At 36.9% G+C, this 21,373-nt stretch overlaps 1 protein-coding gene across 4 annotated transcripts in view; it reads right to left on the bottom strand.

Annotated features, from left to right (window-relative positions):
• Positions 1-21,373, bottom strand: part of GLMN (glomulin, FKBP associated protein) — a 59,874-nt gene that overhangs the window by 2,198 nt on the left and 36,303 nt on the right. For 3 of the 4 annotated variants that reach the window (XM_023231003.2, XM_023231005.2, XM_023231004.2), the window contains 7 exons: positions 20,611-20,641; positions 20,419-20,508; positions 19,212-19,253; positions 18,927-19,000; positions 17,040-17,124; positions 16,112-16,221; positions 15,368-15,431 (listed from right to left, as the gene is read on the bottom strand). In XM_023231003.2, the coding sequence (XP_023086771.2) occupies positions 15,368-15,431; positions 16,112-16,221; positions 17,040-17,124; positions 18,927-19,000; positions 19,212-19,253; positions 20,419-20,508; positions 20,611-20,641 (496 nt within the window). Of the gene's footprint in view, positions 1-15,341; positions 15,432-16,111; positions 16,222-17,039; positions 17,125-18,926; positions 19,001-19,211; positions 19,254-20,418; positions 20,509-20,610; positions 20,642-21,373 lie in introns of all 4 variants that reach the window. The other variant, XR_002735420.2, reaches the window with a different exon arrangement.

Raw genomic sequence — 21,373 nt, 5'->3', positions numbered from 1 at the left:
GCCTCCCAAAGTGCTGGGATTACAGGCTTGAGCCACCGCGCCCGGCCCTTGTCACGTATCTTAAGAGCATTTTCTCTTACAGTACTTAAAGGAGAGGAGTCATGAAGTCTTAATTTTAAAAAATAGAGAAAAGAAAATCCATTGGTACTTCTGAGTTTCCAGGTACTCTTTACAAAGGAAAATGTCTTAGATAAAAAAGGGAAACTTAGGGACCCAATTTATCCTTAACTAGAATAATGAACTACTTGATAACCTATTGTGTAATGAGCTTATTTTGACCCAAGTACTATATAACATGTTACTTGTAGCATTCCAAATAAAATCTACATGTCTATGCTGAATAACTGATAATGTCTCATATATATACTTTTCATTTCAGTCATCTTTTCTTATTTCTCCTATACTAACAGGAAAAGTAGAATTCTAGAGAGGATCTAAAACCCTCAAAAATATGCATACCTTTTCACTCAGCATCTACAAACTTATCTTGGGGAAATAAAGATGGATGTTATAATTCTACTGCAGATGTTTTTTAAAATGTTTAAGTAGTGAAACATTAGAATTAAAATAACTCATGACAGGCAGTTCATAGTAAATTGACACATTAACATAATGGAAAAACTATACAGTCATTAAAATATTGTTTTTCAGTACATATTGGCGAATGGGAAAAAAGGTTATAAAACAGTGTGATTCTTTTAGTATGATCTCTTTTTCTTTTTGAAAAAGAAAAAATGTACAGATGTATTAACACAAAACCCAGGAGGGAATACAGTATATCAACAATGGTGTAATTTTGATTACTATTCTTTTTTTATCTTGATTTTTAAATAATGGATGTTTTAGTTGTATAATTTTTAAATTGTTAAGTGGAAAGTTTTCTTAACCTCTCATGGCAAATTTGGGTTATATGCAGCAGGAATTTCCTTAACCAGTGTAGTCACACAGTATAACAAGCATATTACTCTTTATTTATTTATTTATTTTTTTGAGACAGAGTCTCGCTCTGTTGCCTGGGCTGGAGTGCAGTGGCCAGATCTCAGCTCACTGCAAGCTCCGCCTCCCAGGTTTACGCCATTCTCCTGCCTCAGCCTCCCGAGTAGCTGGGACTACAGGCGCCAGCCACCTCGCCCGGCTAGTTTTTTGTATTTTTTAGTAGAGACGGGGTTTCACCGTGTTAGCCAGGATGGTCTCGATCTCCTGACCTCGTGATCCGCCCGTCTCGGCCTCCCAAAGTGCTGGGATTACAGGCTTGAGCCACCGCGCCCGGCACAAGCATATTACTCTTATGTGCACCGACTGCTCTCATTTCTCCTATTTTTACCTCTATTTAGCCTTTTTCTTTTACTGATACGTATTTTACATATTTATGGGTACATGTATTTGTTACATGCATAAAATATACAATAATAAAGTCAGTATTTGGGGTATCCATCCTCTTGAGTATTCATCATTTCTATGGGTTGGTAACATTTCATGTCCTCTCTTCTGGCTACACTGAAATATACAATATATTGTTGCTAATTATAGTCACTCTAATGTGCTATCAAGCTTGTCTTTTATCTAACTCTGTTTGTGCCCATTCACCAGCTTCTCTACATTTTCCCCTCCCATGCTCACACTCTGGTATCAATCATTCTATATTCTGTATCCACGACATCAAATTTGTCAGCTCACACATGTGAGAATATGTGATACTGTCTTTCTGGGCCTGGCATATTTCAACATAATGACATGTAGGTCCATTCACACTGCTGCAAATAACAGGCTTTAATTCCTATTTACGTCCAGCCTTTTCTTCACCATTTTGTATTCCCCGCCCCCCAACTTTTTTTTTTACCTTTTACTTTGCATTCACCTCTGGGTTTATAGGCAGAACTCACTGCAACCAATGGCTTTCATGACTAGGTTACTGATGACTCTCTCTTACCCACTAAAGCACATTTGAACATAAAGAGTATGGAGAAAACACCTAGCTTTGACAAAAGGAAACATTTTATTATATTTACTTTTCAAAAATAAATAAAATACTAGATATGGCTGGAATCCCCTTTATTCAAGAGGCAGCCATTAGCTAAAACTTGAATGGTTTGCATTCCTAATATATCACTTAATTTTTCATGTTTAAAAGCACATAAATGTTATCATACTGTATATAACCTGCTTCAGCTTCCTTTTTGTCAATCTTAAGTTTTTGAGTTATTTATGTTGTAGCTCTAATTTCATTTTAATTGCTGCATATACATTCCATTATATGGAATTTATCCTGTTACTAAGTTTTTAGTATTTCAAAATGATGCAGCATTTACATTGCTGTATGTTTTCCTATTCCCACAGGATACTGTTTTTCAAATTATTTTTGCCATGACTCTCAGTAAAAAATAGAATTTACATTACAACTCAACACACATTTATTTATATAGTTGAAATAAAAGTTTTCCCCCAAATCCTTTCCACATAACACATTTAATCTTAATACTTTAATGTAGAAAAATGGAGAAGAAGCGATTCAAAAATAAATATCAGACAGATTTTTATATAATAAATGAGTGTGCTTGACTGCTCATAATGTAATTTCAGACTAATTCACTATTGAGCCTGGTTCTTTTTGTTTATTTTTCAAAGTCAGGTCTGTTGTGGTATTGTTTATATACAGTAAAATATAACCTTCTAGCTATACACTTCTGAGCTTTGACAAAGATATACAGTGATATAAAGTCAAGTAACCACTGCTGCTGTAAAGACATTACCATGACCCAGAAATTTTTGTGCCCCTTTGTAGTCAGTTTCCTCCCACCTCCAGCAACCAGCAATCTGATTTTTGTTAATGTAATTTTTGCCTTTTCCAGAATGCCATAAGTGGAATTAAAACCATTCGTGGAAGAAATTGACAAAATTCTAAAATTTATACAGAAAAGGTAAAGGATTTAAAAACAGCCAATACAATTTTGAAAAAGAAGAACAAAGTTGGCAGACTCACATTACTTGAGTTTAAGACTTCCTAAAAAGGAATAAAACAGAATAATTTCTTCCTATAAAGGAATCAAGACAATGTGGTATTGGTAAAAGAATATATATAGGTAAATGGAATAGAGTCCAAAAATAGACCCATACTTATAAAATGATTTTTGACAAAGTTGCCAAGATAATTCAGTAAATTAAGGATAACCTTTTCTATAAATAGTGTTGAGGTCAAAATAAAAGAAGAAAAATCTCTCAACCCATATCTCACATCACATAAAAAGTTTACTTGAAATGGGTCATTGACGTAAGTGTAAAACCTAAAACTATACAATTGCTACAAGAAATTATCTCTGTGGGGGGTGTGCCCAAGATGCCTGAATAGGAACAGCTCCAGCCTCCAGCTCCCAGTGTGAGCAACACAGAAGATGGGTGATTTCTACATTTTCAACTGAGCCTCCGCTGCTGATACCCAGCCAAACAGGGTCTGGAGTGGACCTCAAGCAAACTCCAACAGACCTACAGCTGAGGGTCCTGACTGTTAGAAGAAAAACTAACAGAAAGGACACCCACACCAAAACCCCATCTGTACGTCACCATCATCAAAGACCAAAGGCAGATAAAACCACAAAGATGGGGAAAAAGCAGTGCAGAAAAGCTGGAAATTCGAAACATCAGAGCGCATCCCCCCCTCCAAAGGAATGCAGCTCATCGCCAGCAACGGAACAAAGCTAGACCGAGAATGACTTTGACGAATTGAAAGAAGGCTTCAGTTGATCAAACTTCTCAGAGCTAAAGGAGGAACTACATAACCAGCGCAAAGAAACTAAAAACCTTGAAAAAAGATTTGACAAATGGCTAACTAGAATAACCAATATAGAGAAGTCCTCAAAAGAACTGATAGAGATGAAAACCATAACACGAGAACTACGTGACAAACGCACAAGCTTCAGTAACCAACTCGATCATCTGGAAGAAAGAGTATCAGCGATTAAAGATCAAATGAATGAAATGAAGCAAGAAGAGAAGTGTAGAGAAAAAAGAGTAAAAAGAAATGAACAAAGCCTCCAAGAAATATGGGATTATGTGAAAAGACCAAATCTACGTCTGACTGATGTGCCTGAAAGTGATGGGGAAAATGGAACCAAGTGGGAAAACACTCTGCAGGATATCATCCAGGAGAACTTCCCCAACCTAGGAAGGCCGGCCAACATTCAAATTTAGGAAATACAGAGAACGCCACAAAGATACTCCTCGAGAAGAGCAATTCCAAGACACATAATTGTCAGATTCACCAAAGTTGAAATGAAGGAAAAAATGTTAAGCGCAGCCAGAGAGAAAGGTCGGGTTACACACAAAGGGAAGCCCATCAGACTAACAGCAGATCTCTCGGCAGAAACTCTCCAAGCTACAAGAGAGTGGGGGCCAATGTTTAACATTCTTAAAGAAAAGAATTTTCAACCCAGAATTTCATGTCCAGCGAAACTAAGTTTCATAAGTGAAGGAGAAATAAAATCCTTTCAGACAAGCAAATGCTTAGAGATTTTGTCACCACCAGGCCTGCCCTACAAGAGCTCCTAAAGGAAGCACTAAACATGGAGAGGAACAACAGGTACCAGCCATTGCAAAAACATGTCAAAATGTAAAGTCCATCAATGCTAGGAAGAAACTGCATCAACTAGCGAGCAAAATAACCAGCTAATAGCATAATGGCAGGATCAAGTTCACACATAACAACAATATTAATCTTAAATGTAAATAGACTAAGTGGTCCAACTAAAAGACACACACTGGCAAACTGGATAAAGAGTCAAGACCTATCAGTTTGCTGTATTCAGGAGACCCATCTCACATGCAGAGACACACATAGGCTCAAAATAAAGGGATGGAGGAAGATCTACCAAGCAAATGGAGAACAAAAAAAAAGCAGGGGTTGCAATCCTAGTCTCTGATGAAACAGACTTTAAACCATCAAAGATCAAAAGAGACAAAGAAGGCCATTACATAATGGTAAAGGGATCAATTCATCAGGAAGAGCTAACTACCCTAAATATATATGCACCCAATACAGGAGCACCCAGATTCATAAAGCAAGTCCTTAGAGACTTACAAAGAGACTTAGACTCCCATACAATAATAATGGGAGACTTCAACACCCCACTGTCAACATTAGACAGATCAACGAGACAGAAAGTCAACAAAGATATCCAAGAATTGAACTCAGCTCTGCACCAAGCGGACCTAATAGGCATCTACAGAACTCTCCACCCCAAATCAACAGAATATACACATTCTTCTCAGCACCACATCACCCTTATTCCAAAACTGACCACATAGTTGGAAGTAAAGCACTCCTCACCAAATGTAAAAGAACAGAAATTATAACAAACTGTCAGACCACAGTGCAATCAAACTAGAACTCAGGACTAAGAAACTCAATCAAAACCACTCAACTACATGGAAACTGAACAACCTGCTCCTGAATGACTACTGGGTACATAACGAAATGAAGGCAGAAATAAAGATGTTCTTTGAAACCAATGAGAACAAAGATACAACATACCAGAATCTCTGGGACACATTTAAAGCAGTGTGTAGAGGGAAATTTATAGCACTAAATGCCCACAAGAGAAAGCAGGAAAGATCTAAAATTGACACCCTAGCAACACAATTAAAAGAACTAGAGAAACAAGAGCAAACACATTCAAAAGCTAGCAGAAGGCAAGAAATACCTAAGATCAGAGCAGAACTGAAGGAGATAGAGACACAAAAAACCCTCCAAAGAATCAATGAATCCAGGAGCTGGTATTTTGAAAAGATCAACAAAATTGATAGACCGCTAGCAAGACTAAAGAAGAAGAAAAGAGAGACGAATCAAACAGACGCAATAAAAAATGATAAAGGGGACATCACCACCGACCCCACAGAAATACAAACTACCATCAGAGAATACTATAAACACCTCTACGCAAATCAACTAGAAAACCTAGAAGAAATGGATAATTTCCTAGACACTTACACTCTCCCAAGACTAAACCAGGAAGAAGGTGAATCCCTGAATAGACCAATAGCAGGCTCTAAAATTGAGGCAATAAATTAATAGCCTACCAACCAAAAAAAGTCCAAGACCAGACAGATTCAGAGGCGAATTCTACTAGAGGTACAAGGAGGAGTTGGTACCATTCCTTCTGAAACTATTCCAATCAATAGAAAAAGAGGGAATCCTTCCTAACTCATTTTACGAGGCCAACATCATCCTGATACCAAAGCCTGACAGAGATACAACAAAAAAAAGGGAATTTTAGACCAATATCCCTGATGAACATCGATGCAAAAATCCTCAATAAACTACTGGCAAACCGAATCCAGCAGCACATCAAAAAGCTTATCCACCATGATCAAGTGGGCTTCATCCCTGGGATGCAAGGCTGGTTCAACATTCGCAAATCAATAAATGTAATCCAGCATATAAACAGAACCAAAGACAAAAACCACATGATTATCTCAGTAGATGCAGAAAAGGCCTTTGACAAAATTCAACAGCCCTTCATGCTAAAAACTCTCAATAAATTCGGTATTGATGGAATGTATCTCAAAATAATAAGAGCTATTTATGACAAACCCACAGCCAATATCATACTGAATGGGCAAAAACTGGAAGCATTCCCTTTGAAAACTGGCACAAGACAGGGATGCCCTCTCTCACCACTCCTATTCAACACAGTGTTGGAAGTTCTGGCCAGACAATCAGGCAAGAGAAAGAAAGAAAGGGTATTCAGTTAGAAAAGAAGAAGTCAAATTGTCCCTGTTTGCAGATGACATGATTATATATTTATAAAACCCCACTGTCTCAGCCCGAAATCTCCTTAAGCTGATAAGCAACTTCAGCAAAGTCTCAAGATACAAAATCAATGTGCAAAAATCACAAGCATTCTTATACACCAGTAACAGACAAACAGAGAGCAAAATCATGAATGAACTCCCATTCACAATAGCTTCAAAGAAAGTAAAATACCTACAAATCCAACTTACAAGGGATGTAAAGGACCTCTTCAAGGAGAACTACAAACCACTGCTCAGTGAAATGAAAGAGGACACAAACAAATGGAATAACATACCATGCTCATGGATAGGAAGAATCAATATTGTGAAAATGGCCATACTGCCCAAGGTTATTTATAGATTCAATGCCATCCCCATCAAGCTACCAATGAGTTTCTTCACCGAATTGGAAAAAACTGCTTTAAAGTTCATATGGAACCAAAAAAGAGCCCGCATTGCCAAGACAATCCTAAGTCAAAAGAACAAAGCTGGAGGCATCACACTACCTGACTTCAAACTATACTAGAAGGCTACAGTAACCAAAACAGCATGGTACTGGTACCAAAACAGAGATATAGACCAATGGAACAGAACAGAGCCCTCAGAAATAATACCACACATCTACAGCCATCTGATCTTTGACAAACCTGACAAAAACAAGAAATGGGGAAAGGACTTCCTATTTAATAAATGGTGCTGGGAAAATTGGCTAGCCATAAGTAGAAAGCTGAAACTGGATCCTCTCCTTACTCCTTATACGAAAATTAATTCAAGATGGATTAGAGACTTAAATGTTAGACCTAAAATCATAAAAACCCTAGAAGAAAACCTAGGTAATACCATTCAGGACACAGGCATGGGCAAGGACTTCATGTCTAAAACACCAAAAGCAATGGCAACAAAAGCCAAAATTGACAAATGAGATCTAATTAAAGAGCTTCTGCACAGCAAAAGAAACTACCATCAGAGTGAAGAGGCAACCTAAAGAATGGGAGAAAATTTTTGCAATCTACTTATCTGACAAAGGGCTAATATCCAGAACCTATAAAGAACTCAATCAAATTTACAAAAAAAAAAAAAAACCAACCCCACCAAAAAGTGGGCAAAGGATATGAACAGACACTTCTCAAAAGAAGATATTCATACAGCCAACAGACACATGAAAAAATGCTCATCATCACTTGCCATCAGAGAAATGCAAATCAAAACCACAATGAGATACCATCTCACACCAGTTAGAATGGCAATCATTAAAAAATTAGGAAACAACAGGTGCTGGAGAGGATGTGGAGAAATAGGAACACTTTTACACTGTTGGTGGGACTGTAAACTAGTTCAAGCATTGTGGAAAACAGTGTGGCGATTCCTCAAGGATCTAGAACTAGAAATACCATTTGACCCAGCCATCCCATTACTGGGCATATACCCAAAGGATTGTAAGTCATGCTGCTATAAAGACACATGCACACGTATGTTTACTGCAGCACTATTCACAATAGCAAAGACTTGGAATCAACCCTAATGTCCATCAGTGACAGACTGGATTAAGAAAATGTGGCACATACACACCATGGAATACTATACAGCCATAAAAAAGGATGAGTTTGAGTCCTTTGTAGGGACAAGAATGCAGCTGGAAACCATCATTCTCAGCAAACTATGGCAAGAACAGAAAACCAAATACCGCATGTTCTCACTCATAGGTGGGAATTGAACAATTAGATCACTTGGACACAGGAAGGGGAACATCACACACTGGGTCCTATTGTGGGGAGGGGGAAGAGGGGAGGGATAGCATTAGGAGATATACCTAATGTAAATGATGAGTTAATGGGTGCAGCACACCAACATGGCTCATGTATACATATGTAACAAACCTGCACGTTGTGCACATGGACCCTAGAACTTAAAGTATAATAAAAATTAATAAATAAAGAAATTATCTTTGTGATCCAGGTTAAAGATTTCTTAGAACCCATAAATAATCATAAAAGAATAAAATTGATAAGTTGGACTCCATAAATATTAAAATTTCTGTTCTTTGAAAAATACTATTAAAACACAAGCCACAGCTGGAATATTTGCAAAAATATAACCAAAGAATTTGTATCCATGAAAAACTTTCCTTTTATAAAAGTTGTTCTAAGTTGAAAGTTATTTTCTTTCATCCTTTCAGTTTTACTTAATAATGGAACTGATTTCCAAAATGATGTTTTTTGTTTTTGTTTTTGTTTTTTTTTGAAGAAGGTGCCTTGCTCTGTTGCCCAGGCTGGAGTGCAGAGGCACGATCTGAGCTCACTGCAACCTCCACCTCCCGGGTTCAAGCAATTCTTCTGCCTCAGCCTCCAGAGTAGCTGGGATTACAAGCGCCTGCCACCCTGCCCAGCTAATTTTTTTCTATTTTTAGTAGAGATGGGGTTTCGCCATGTTGGACTGGCTGGTCTCAAACTCCTAACCTCAGGTGATCTGCCTGCCTCGGCCTCCCAAAGTGCTGGGATTACAATGGTAAAGTTTTATAATCATTCATTGGTAAGGAATCTAGAGCTTAAGTTTTTTTTCAATTTCCATTTCTATTTAAGATTCAGGGGTGCAGGTTTGTTACGGGGCATGTTGCGTATGTTGTTTGTTTCTCTAAGATAAAACATATCCATGAAATATTTGCAGAGCCGGATGACTTCTATACAAATTAGAAGAAAGGAGAAACCTGGGTCTTGTTCATGTCTTTCTTCATTACCATCATTGACTGTATTCTTTGCAGGGTTCCTAACTGTTCTGGCAGTAAATTTCACTTTAGTGCAGAACTGCCTAGTCTTCCTTTTGTGAGATATGCTACAGTGAATTTTGAAATGTATAGTTTTAAGCCTTAGAACTGGAAAGATTTCAGAACTGTTACATCAGTGAGCCTCCTTGAGTATGAAATTAAAAGCAGGTATTTGTGAACATTACAAGTGCTTAATTGTTATAACTATTTTAAGACTCTTAATTTACTTTTTCTAGATGTTGAAAGATTTTAAGAAATCTGAAAATGTGATTTGTTTGTAGTATTTATTATTTCTTTAAAAAAGATTTGGTAACCTTAACATGAGAAAGAGAAAAAATATTCTCACAGCTTCTTCACTCCTACATGCTTCTAAAAATATTACAGTTTATCATCTGAAAAATTTGTGGAATTATGCCAAACAGAATATGTAAAAAGTTTCTTTAGCCTACTTTTGGCATGTGTTTTTATTACCCGAAGTTTTATGATTATGGGCTGTTGCCATTGAAAACAGCTAAGGTTTTAACACTTAAAGATCTAGATTCATCAAAGATCAAAAAAGACACAGAAGAGCATTACATAATGTTAAAGGGATCAATGCGACAAGAAGAGCTAACTATCCTAAATATATGTGCACCCAATACAGAAACACCCAGATTCATAAAGCAAGTTCTTAGAGACCTACAGAGACTTAGACAAACCTGACAAAAACAAGCAATGGGGAAAGGATTCCCTATTTAATAAATAGTGTTGGGAAAACTGGCTAGCCATATGCAGAAAACTGAAACTGGACCCCTTCCTTACACCCTATACAAAATTTAACTTGAGATGGATTAAAGACTTAAATGTAAAACCTAAAACCATAAAAACCCTAGAAGAAAACCCAGGTAATACCATTCAGGATATAGACATGGGCAAAGACTTCATGACTAAAACACCAAAAGAAATGGCAACAAAAGCCAAAACAGATAAATGGGATCTAATTAAACTAAAGAGCTTCTGCACAACAAAAGAAACTATCATCAGAGTGAACAGGCAACCTACAGAATGGGAGAAAATTTTTGCAATCTATCCATCAGACAAAGGGCTAATATCCAGAATCTACAAGGAACGTAAACAAATTTATAAAAAAAAAAAAACCCCATCAAAAAGTGGGCAAAGGATATGAACAGACACTTCTCAAAAAAAGATATTTATGTGGCCAACAAACATGAAAAAAAGCTCATTATCACTGCTCATTAGAGAAATGCAAATCAAAACCACAATGAGATACCATCTCACACTCGTTAGAATGGCAATCATTAAAAAGTCAGGAAACAACAGCTGCTGGAGAGGATATGGAGAAATAGGAACGCTTTTACATTGTTGGTGGGAGTGTAAATTAGTTCAAGCATTGTGGAAGTCAGTGTGGTGATTCCTCAAGGATCTAGAACCAGAAGTACCATTTGACCCAGTAATCCATTACTGGGTATATACCCAAAGAATTATAAATCATTCTACTATAAAGACACATGCACATGTATGTTTACTGTAGCACTATTCACAATAGCAAAGACTTGGAACCAACCCAAATGCCCATCAATGATAGACTGGATAAAGAAAATGTGGCACATATACACCATGGAATACTATGCAGCCATAAAAAAGGATGAGTTCATGTCCTTTGCAGGGACACAGATGAAGCTGGAAACCATCATTCTCAGCAAACTAACACAGGAACAGAAAATCAACCACCACATGTTCTCACTCGTAAGTGGGAGTTGAACAATGAGAACACAGGGACACAGGGTGGGGAACATCACCCACTGGGGCCTGTCAGGGCTCGGGGGATAGGGGAGGGATAGCATTAGGAGAAATACCTAACATAGATGACGAGTTGATGGGTGCAGCAAACCACCATGGCACGTGTATACCTATGTAACAAACCTGCACGTTCTGCACATGTATCCCAGAACTTAATTAAAAAAAAAACAAAAAACAAATGAGCACCCAAAATATGGATTATCTAGAATTTTATGTATGTGTATTTATTATACAAGATATAGTTTTTTTTCCTAAATGAAAAGCACACACACACGTGTTAAACAATTCAATTTTTAAATTCCTGATACTTACCTGTGGACTTTGCCATCTCATTGTTTCCCTTGTCCCAGCTTTCATTCTACATATTATGATTACAAACTTTTTTAGAAAAAAAGATGAGTGAACAGATGGATGGGAAAGGATATGAGTAAATAGGACAGAAGGTAAGGGATAACACGATTATGAGATATGTATTAGAATAAATTATTGTAATTCAAAACAACTAATAATTATTTAAAGATACTCACCAAATAGATAATATTTAGTATAAAAACTAAGGTGGTTTTACTAGTAAAGATGGGAGCATGTTTGTACTATAATATTCAAGAAAAGTTATGTGAAATTCAAGAGTAAGAGAAGGTGCCTGAAACTTGAGAAAGGAGATACAAGAGGCATGAAATAGTAGGGTGAGGAGGGATGGCTTCTGAAGAGAGTAAGTCAGTTGACAGTAACCCAAAATAGCAAGAAAATAAATGGATTATTATTCAATTATGAATCACTTTGTTGTCTTTGTATTTGAATGTGATTCTCTGAAATCTTCCTGTTCATATTTCTGTGTGTCTGCTTTTCACCTAATTAACCTCTTAGCACACTTAAGTGCTCAAAAATAGGTACTGGTAGGAGTCCTTTTGAATAAAATGCCCCATATTTCAGCATCACCAGACCATCATTTTGTTTTTTCTTTTTTTTTTGAGATGGAGTCTTGCTCTGTTGCCTTGGGTGAGTGGGGTGGCGCGATCTCGGTTCACTGCAAGCTCCACCTCCCAGTTCATGCCATTCTCCTGCTTTAGCCTCCCGGCTGAGTTTTTTGTATTTTTAGTAGAGAAAGGGTTTCCCCGTGTTAGCCAGGATGGTCTCGATCTCCTGACCTTGTGATCTGCCCACCTCAGCCTCTCAAAGTGCTGGGATTACAGGCGTGAGCCACCACGCCCAGCCCATTTTGTTTTTTCTTTGACCAAATCTTCCAAAAACTCAGAAACTGTCATTCATTTTTTATTAACCATAGTAGACATATTTGCCTCTCAATTATACACACGACCTATTGTCATTGCACTCAGGAGAAATGTTTCCAAGATAGACAGGCTCTTAAGAGCCTAAAAGATGCCAGGTTGCCAGCTTGGACTGGGTTTTTGCTAAGTTCCCTGGTATAATTCTTATGGTAACTTATAAAGCAATAATTTGGAATATTTGATCACTTAGAAAAATTGTTAAAAACCATTAAATAAGAGATGCCTGTTGGCTGGGCGTGGTGGCGCACACCTGTAATGCCAGCACTTTGGGAAGCTGAGAAGGGAGAATAACTTGAGGTCAAAAGTTTGAGACCAGCCTGGGCAACATGATGAAACCCAATCTCTAGTAAAAAATACAAAAATCAGCTGGTGTGGTGGTGCCTGGCTGTAGTCCCACCTACTCGGGAGGCTGAGGCAGGAGAATCGTTTGAACCCAGGAGGTGGACATTGCAGTGAGCAGAGATTGTGCCACTGCACTCCAGCCTGGGCAACAGAGTGAGACTCCATCTCAAAAAAGAAAAAAAAGAAATGCCTGTAATCCCAGCACTTTGGGAGGCTGACGTGGGAGGATTGTTTAAGCTGGGGAGTTTGAGGCTGCAGTGAGCCGTGACTGTGCCACTGTACTCCAGCCTGGGCAATACAGTGAGACACTGTCTCTGAGAAAAAAAAAAAAGCAGATCTACAGGCTGGCTGTATCCTTTTCCTTAACAGAAAATGTACATGCCAAACAAAAGTGAGGAATCATCTATGGATAGTATAGCAGACACTGCACAATGCTAAACCGCTCTCAAGTCTTCCCTCTCTAGGCAAAGACCAATCTGTTGCCTTTGTATTACTCTGTGTTCCGTATCTAACACATCTATCAATCCTAATCAACAAGATTCCTTTTGTTTTTGTCAGGCAAGTTGGATAATTTATGTATAGCCTTCCTTGATTACTAAAAAAATAAAAACTTATACCCTACCCTAAGGCCACCTTCCTGAAGTCTCAGGGCCTCTACTGATGCTGAATTTTATATTGTAGCTTTTCAATTTTTATCATAAGCTCCTTCAGGAATCAGGATTTAGTTTGTGATTTAGAAAGTTCTGGCCACTGCCTGGGGTCATAGTTATTTCTACCACTTTCCAGATGTTTGCCCTTGTGCAAGTTAATGATCTTTTTTCACCTACGTTATCTATGAAAAGTAAAAAATAAAGAGTCCTTTTCTTGGCTGTCCATGGTGGCTCATGCCTGGAAGTTACCCCAGCACTTTGGGAGACCGAGGTGGGAGGATCTCTTGAGCCCAGGTCAAAGCTGCAGTGAGCCATGATTGTACTACTGTAATCCAGCCTGGGCAAGAGAACGAGACCCTCTCTGAAGAATAAATGATATGTAGCACTTGGGCAGAATAGTGGTTGTCCCTGACAGGGGTGAGTGCAGCAATGGAGTCAGAATTAACTGGAAAGGGGCATGAGGAACCTCTTGTGATGCTGGAAATGTTCTATATTGATATGGGTTTTAGTAATATAGATCTATGCATTAGTTGAAATTCAGTGAATATACACTTAAAATTTGAACATTTCATTACGTAAATTTTACCTCAAAGAAAAACTACAGACAAATACTTAATCAATTTAATGAAATACATGCTGAAATATTTAGGAGAAAGTATGCTGATGTCTGCAGTTTACTTTGAAACACATCAAAAAATAAGATAGACGGATGGAGTGATAGAGGGTGGAGTGATAGATACATGATGAAGTCAGTACAGTAGAATCATAGACTCTAGGTGGTGGGTAAACCAGTGACCACTATAAAATTCTTTCAACTTTGCTGTACATTTGAAAATTTTCACAACAAAATGTTAAAAAAAAAAAAAAAAATATAGCACCTGACACAGAGTAAGCACTAGTCAGTGATGGCAAATAGCTATTTTCAGCTGAAGAGGGATGAACAGGGGGTCAAATCACTGAATCTACTGTAGATCTGTCAGGAAGGAAGGAGACTGCTACTTTTCCCATAAACTTTCATCCCAAATCACAATTTACCTAATTAAAAAAAATTTTTTTCTTTGACATCTTCATATAAAAATCAATTACTAAAAAAAAAAAACCCAATTAACAACACATGATTCAGGCAGTTCTAGCTAATAGAGGTGACACATATAGGGAAAGCAATTATCAGAACAGGGTAGAAAGAGAAGATAAAAAGCAAATATAATTTTACTGTATGACAAATCTCCCTCAAATAGTTTTCTATTTATTGAATACTTCTAATGATGTGCTATTTTTAAAAAATCCAACTTCCTAAACATTATTTAAAAAGGGCTATTAAATTCTGTTTTAGTGCTGAAAATGCCTCAATTTGTCATGTCTGATGAGGCAATATTAAAATATCAGATGATTTTATATAGCTCATGAGCTAGAGGTGGAAGAAACTGAACAAGACACCCATATGTACATTGAACTCCACACGGTTAGTTGACTTAGGACCTGCAACTTATCTACCCAACAGAACGAAGTGCTTTCAGCAAGAAAACAGACATACAATAGGAAATGGAAAAGAAAGGACAGCTGGATGTGGGGTGGTAAATGCTCCTGGGAATTAACTTCAGGTTTCAGAATAATTGTTGGAACTCTTCCTGGCCTTTATAGCTTGGTAAGATGTTAAATATTGGCTTTAGGTACTGAATATCTGAAACATGCTTTATGCTTTTTGAATATACTCACAGTTTGTTTTCAAATACTCCACTTACTTGATTGTCATTTTCATTATCTTTGATAACCAAATACCTCAATAAATTTAATGAAGCCATAATCCTGTTAATTGAAAATATATGTTACTTACAGTATGGTTTTATATATAGTCAACAGAAATCTCAATTAATAAGCTAAAACTTTGGGCATATTTTTGTAATTAGGTTCGCCAATAGAAACTATTTCCATTAATATCTTTTTGAGTAGTAATAACTTATCACTCTTGTTTTCCATTGAAGTTCAAATCATAGAATTGTGAAAATTATGATCCTTGTTTTAAAAAAGCATTATCTTTAGTATTTGAGAGCATCATCTCTTGCTTTCTGAATTTTAAGATTCCTTTTTAAATGCTTTTAACCATTTCTCAATATCCATTCCAGTATACTGAAACTGAAATTATAAAATGACCTGGAAAACAATAAAACAACAAAATCTAAACATATAAATTACATACACAGATTTTTAGTTTAAAGTCACAAATGCTGTCGTTGCAAATTTCTGTGGAATGCTGGGTACATAAAAGCTATCATATCCTGGTGTTGGTCATTCACCTAGAAAGAGGAGCTTTTGTTTCTACACATTATCAAATCACTTATATATGAAAAAGCTTTATGCAACTTAATGAATTAGCCATAAATCATAAAATCACAGGAAAATACATTTTATTACTTTAGGTTCCCTAAGCAGATGTTTCCCATTTTATTCTGAATTCACTATGTGAACTTCAGTAATGGTCACCTCACCTATCTGAGTTTTGCAGTAAATCTGCTTCCGCACCCTCTGGAAGAAAAAGTACCAAATCAAGAAGGGACACCAACTGTGGTCCTGTAAACCATTTGTTGTTATGTGTTCTCTGAAAAACAAATGAAAAATTGAGAAAGGCTTTAAATAATAGCTTGATAATTCATGTTTTTCTAATACCTTGACACTACAAAAATAAAGACTTGCACATTTAAAATATATTTTTTTAACTTTAATTTGCATACTTTCATTCACTTTCCAGACACCAGGAACAAACCCTGCCAGTTTGAGAACACGGGTCACTCTGTTTCCCATTTAGAATCACTGAGTACTCACAAACATAAGAGACTTAAGTTTCCATTCATGTTTCAGAAGCATATAACAAAACAAAAATAAGCCACAATATCAGCTCAAAGAGGCCCAGAGTGATGACTCACACCTGTAATCCCAGCACTTTGGGAGGCCAAGGCAGGTGGATCACTTGAGCTCAGGAGTTCAAGACAAGCCTGGGCAACACGGTGAAACTCCATCTCTACAAAGTCAAACTTCAGCCAGGTGCAGTGGTGGGCACCTGCAGTCCCAATTACTCGGGAGGCTGATTTGGGAGGACTGCTTGAGCCCAGGAGGTGGAGGTTGCAGTGAGCCGAGATCATGCCACTGCACCCAACCTGGGTGACAGGAGTGAAACCCTGTCTCAAAAAAAAAAAAAAAAAAAAAAAAATGCTCAAAGAATACAATTTAAACTTACAGTTAACAAAATTTCCAAATTCAGTTTTTAAAACATAGAAATAGGGGAAAAAATATGCCTTAATAGTATTTAAGTAATAGTAATACTAGAGATAGAGCAATAACTCACGTTCATGTATCTACGTATGAATAAATATACCCTACAAAATAAATTGGCAATTGACACTTTGGCTATGTTCTTACCTTTAATGACATGTCAATTTGATTTTTGATATTTTGAATAATAAAAGCCTCCACACCTGAGTGATTACTTGTATTCAATAAGCACCTTAAAAGCAAAATTACAATACATGTGAAATTATCCTGGACAGCATTAGAATTAAATGGTGATAAAAGTCTTACAAATTCAAAGAGGCCATGTGTTACTTCTAGGAATAAAAACCCCACAGTAATGGTAATTAGCAAGGTGATCAACCAATTACAAAGTCACCTGTAATAGTTATTACTCTCACTAAATGGTAACTTCTTATTTTTTTATTTTTATTTTTTTCAGACAGAGTCTCACCCTGTTGCCCAGGCTGGAGTGCAATGGCACGATTTCAGCTCACTATAACCCCCGCCTCCCAGTTCAAGTGATTCTCCTGCCTCAGCCTCCCGAGTAGCTGAGATTACAGGTGCCAGTCACCATGTCCGGCTAATTTTTATATTTTTAGTAGAACGGGGTTTCACCATGTTGGCCAGGCTTGTCTCGAACTCCTGACCTCGTGATCCGCCCGCCTCAGCCTCCCAAAGTCCTGGGATTACAGGCATGAGCCACTGCACCATAATTCTTATTTATAACTGGCCCATAAATTCTTATTTATAACTGGATCTTCCAACAAGCCATTTCTATCAAACCAAATTTGAATATTTTTATGCACATAGTTACAATAATTTAACATGGCAAGAAAGGGCACTAACATAATAGTCTAAAAAATCCCCAAATTATTTCCTGTGAAAGTAGTCTAGTGCTAGAGTAGCTTAATTGCAAAAAAAAAAAAAAAAAAAAAAAACTAGGTATGACTAGCTTCAGAAAAAAAGGGGATTTACTGGTAGAGCTACAGATAGAATAGAATAGGAAAGCTAGTATAATACCTAAGAATTGAGATTTCATAAACTTGCTCTTACTCTCAATAGAACAAGAAAAGACAGGATCAAGAGTGTTGGAGTGTTGGCTGGGCATGGTGGCTCACGCGTGTCATCTCAACACTTTGAGAGGCTGAGGTAGGTGTGAATCGCTGGAGCCCAGGAGTTTGAGACCAGCCTGGGTAACATGGAAAAACCCTGTCTCCACAAAAAAATTAGTTGGGCATGATGGCATGCACCTGTAGTCCCAGCTACCTGGGAGGCTGAGGTGGGAGGATCACCTGAAGCTGGAAGGTCAAGGGTCAAGGCTGCACTGAGCCATGATCACACTGCTGCACCCCCACAAAAAGAACAGTGCTAATACTGGCCAATCCCAAGTAAGACATTTTAGCAAATCCAGCCTGCTGCCCAATTTTATCAGTAAAGTTTTACTGGAACACATCCATCCCCAATACAAAGTCAACATTGAGCAGTTGCAACAGAGACTGTATAGCCCATAAAACCTATATTTACCATTTGGCTCTTCACAGAAAATCAGAAAGTTTACCAATCTTTAGAGAGTTGCTAGACTCTTATCCACCTCAAAGAGCACTATTAGTAAGCTCTTACTATTAACATAGTGCATAGCCTATCAAAGTTGTAATTCCAAAGCCATCAATTTCAACTGTGAGTAATGGAGATTAGTGACATACATAAAGTTCCAGCAGGAGCATCACCCATCTCAGTTTAATTATTTTTAAGTCTATTTTAAATTTAGAGTATTCCAATTGATTGAACTGCAATATATACTATTATTCATACAAAATATAGACATATATAGTATGTATCTGAAATATTTGATTAACCCTTTCTCTAGCCATCACTGAGAATGTATAATATGGCTTCCAACCAGAGTTGAATTACATGTAAAACATACCGACACACTACGCCCTAAAACAATTACATGGCATTAACATAATTTTTAATCAACCACACACTTAGCAATTAGCCATGCTTGATACATACCTAAATAACGTATATTTGCCTTGTGAATCCAACTTGTTAATATACAGCTGAAGCATAGCTAAACTCTTTTTCCTCTAAAATGGAATAAACAATATTATTATATCAAATGAATAAAGATTGCCCAGACTTCATCACTATCCATTTCATGCATGTAATAAATCCACACTTGTACCTCCTAAATATATAAAAATTCTACAAATTAAAAATTTTAAAGAGAAGATTAAATTATTTGTCAAATTTTCTCATTGTAACTCATTATTCTTTAGTCTCCAAACATTTACATACCAGTGTCTCAATGGGGCAAAGTGTCATTACTTTCACTAAGCCCTGGAAATAAAAAAATGTAAAATTCAGATGTAAACAGATTATACTGACTGCAAACAAACAACTACAATACATCAATAGGTTACTAAAAATTCAGAGAAGCGAGGGCAGCAGATTTAAAAGTGAAGTAAATTAATTTTTCCCTAAGCCTTCCATTCCAGAAAGCTAACTACAATTGATTTTTTAAGTGATACTGAGTAGAGTGTCACAAAGCGTACTTTTAAAAGCAAATGATAATTTTCAATTATGTCTACAGTGGGAAGAAAATGAAATCAAACCTACAGAAATATAATTTATTAATTAAAAACAAACAATATGTTAACAAAAACCATGTTTTTCTATTTAAATATTAGGAAAACCAGTTCCCACACTGAAATCTAAGGATGTCCTTGGATATCATAACAAAGAGTACTGGGCAAAATAAACCATAGGAGGGAAAAACAAAATGTATATTAGTCTTTATGGTAATGAGTCAGTGGATGCCTTGGATGGAGTTCTGAGAACCTGAGTTATGAGAAACATAAAGGAGCTTCATTTTCCAAGATCCCTACAGAAATAAAGTATTAAAAGAAGAAAGTTATGCTTTTCTACTGGACGCTGTGCTATCTATAATGGTGGCCTCTAATAGCCATTCATGTTTAAACAAATTAAAATTTAAATTTAAAACTCAGTTCCGGCTGGGTGCAGTGGCTCACGCCTGTAATCCCAGCACTTTGGGAGGCGGGTGGATCATGAGGTCAGGAGATCGAGACCATCCCGGCTAACACGGTGAAACCCCGTCTCTACTATAAACACAAAAATATTAGCCGGGCGAGGTGGCGGGCGCCTGTAGTCCCAGCTACTCGGGAGGCTGAGGCAGGAGAATGGTGTGAACCCCGGAGGTGGAGCTTGCAGTGAGCCAAGACAGCACCACCGCACTCCAGCCTGGGCGACAGAGCGAGACTCCGTCTCAAACACACACACACATACACAAAACAACTTAGTTCCTTAGTCATATTTCAAGTGTTCAGTTTGGTTAGTGGCTTTCATATTGTTAAAGTTCTACTGGACAGCATTACACCAGAGTTTTCAAAGGTTGCAGAGTGGGAAAGGAATCAGAAAAGACCTTACTTTAAGTTCAGAACAGGCAAAGGGCTATTTTCAATATTAGAATACATATTTTATTTACCTGAGGTACAGTAAGAAAACTCTTGATTTCTAAGTACTGGTAAAGTAGACTATTGTCTTCTATTCTCAATAAACTATTCTCCAGCAGCTCCTATAGATTAAAATATATGCAGATACATATATAGTGAAGTCAACAGCTGTTATTTGTTGACAAGACTATGTATTTAAGTTATAATGGGAACAAACATCTTACCAATCCTTTGGAGATAACAGACTCTTCTGTTCTGAAAAATAATATTACAATTTATCATGAATTTGTAAACTATTTTAGAATGATACTTCATCTTATGAAAAATACAGCAAAAATTGGAATTTTAACACTTTTAAAATGCATATCATTAAGGAGAAATTCTGTTGAAGAACTTGATCAAAAGTTTTGATCCATCTTTGATCTGTCTTTTGGTTTGGCTAAGACCGCTAAATCTGACCAAAATAAATCTATTCAGGGATTATTTCCTAACTTCAAAACAACAGATCTTCAACAGCAAGCACTAAGAAACTAACTATACCTGATATAACCAATGCTATATATTCCAGTTGATTGTTCTGTAAAATCTTTCCATTCTTTTTATTCAAAAAAAGATTCAATGACTATGCAGTTTGGAAATCTCAAGAATATAGGACTTAGATTCAAAACAATACATACTATCACTGTATGAATAACAGAAACTAAATGTAATGAATATAAAATCATTAACACATTCAAAATACAGCAAATTTACAGAGTTAGTAACTACTTGTGCCAGGAGACCCTTGGAAATTCCTGCCTTGTATGCTGAAGATTTGCACATTGCCATGTTACAAATCTTCCTTCACCTGGTAAGAGATGGGATTGATAAACTGTCACTAGTGTTCCAGGAGGATAATTGCAAAGCCCTAACTTATCTCAGGGGATAATTTAAACATGTTACATGTTATAGTGAAAGAAAACAAAGCATACAGTTTTGCAAAATTCT

Source organism: Piliocolobus tephrosceles, chromosome 1 (genome assembly GCF_002776525.5).
Source record: "Piliocolobus tephrosceles isolate RC106 chromosome 1, ASM277652v3, whole genome shotgun sequence".
NCBI lineage: Eukaryota > Metazoa > Chordata > Mammalia > Primates > Cercopithecidae > Piliocolobus > Piliocolobus tephrosceles.
This window is presented reverse-complemented; position numbering and strand designations above follow the sequence as displayed.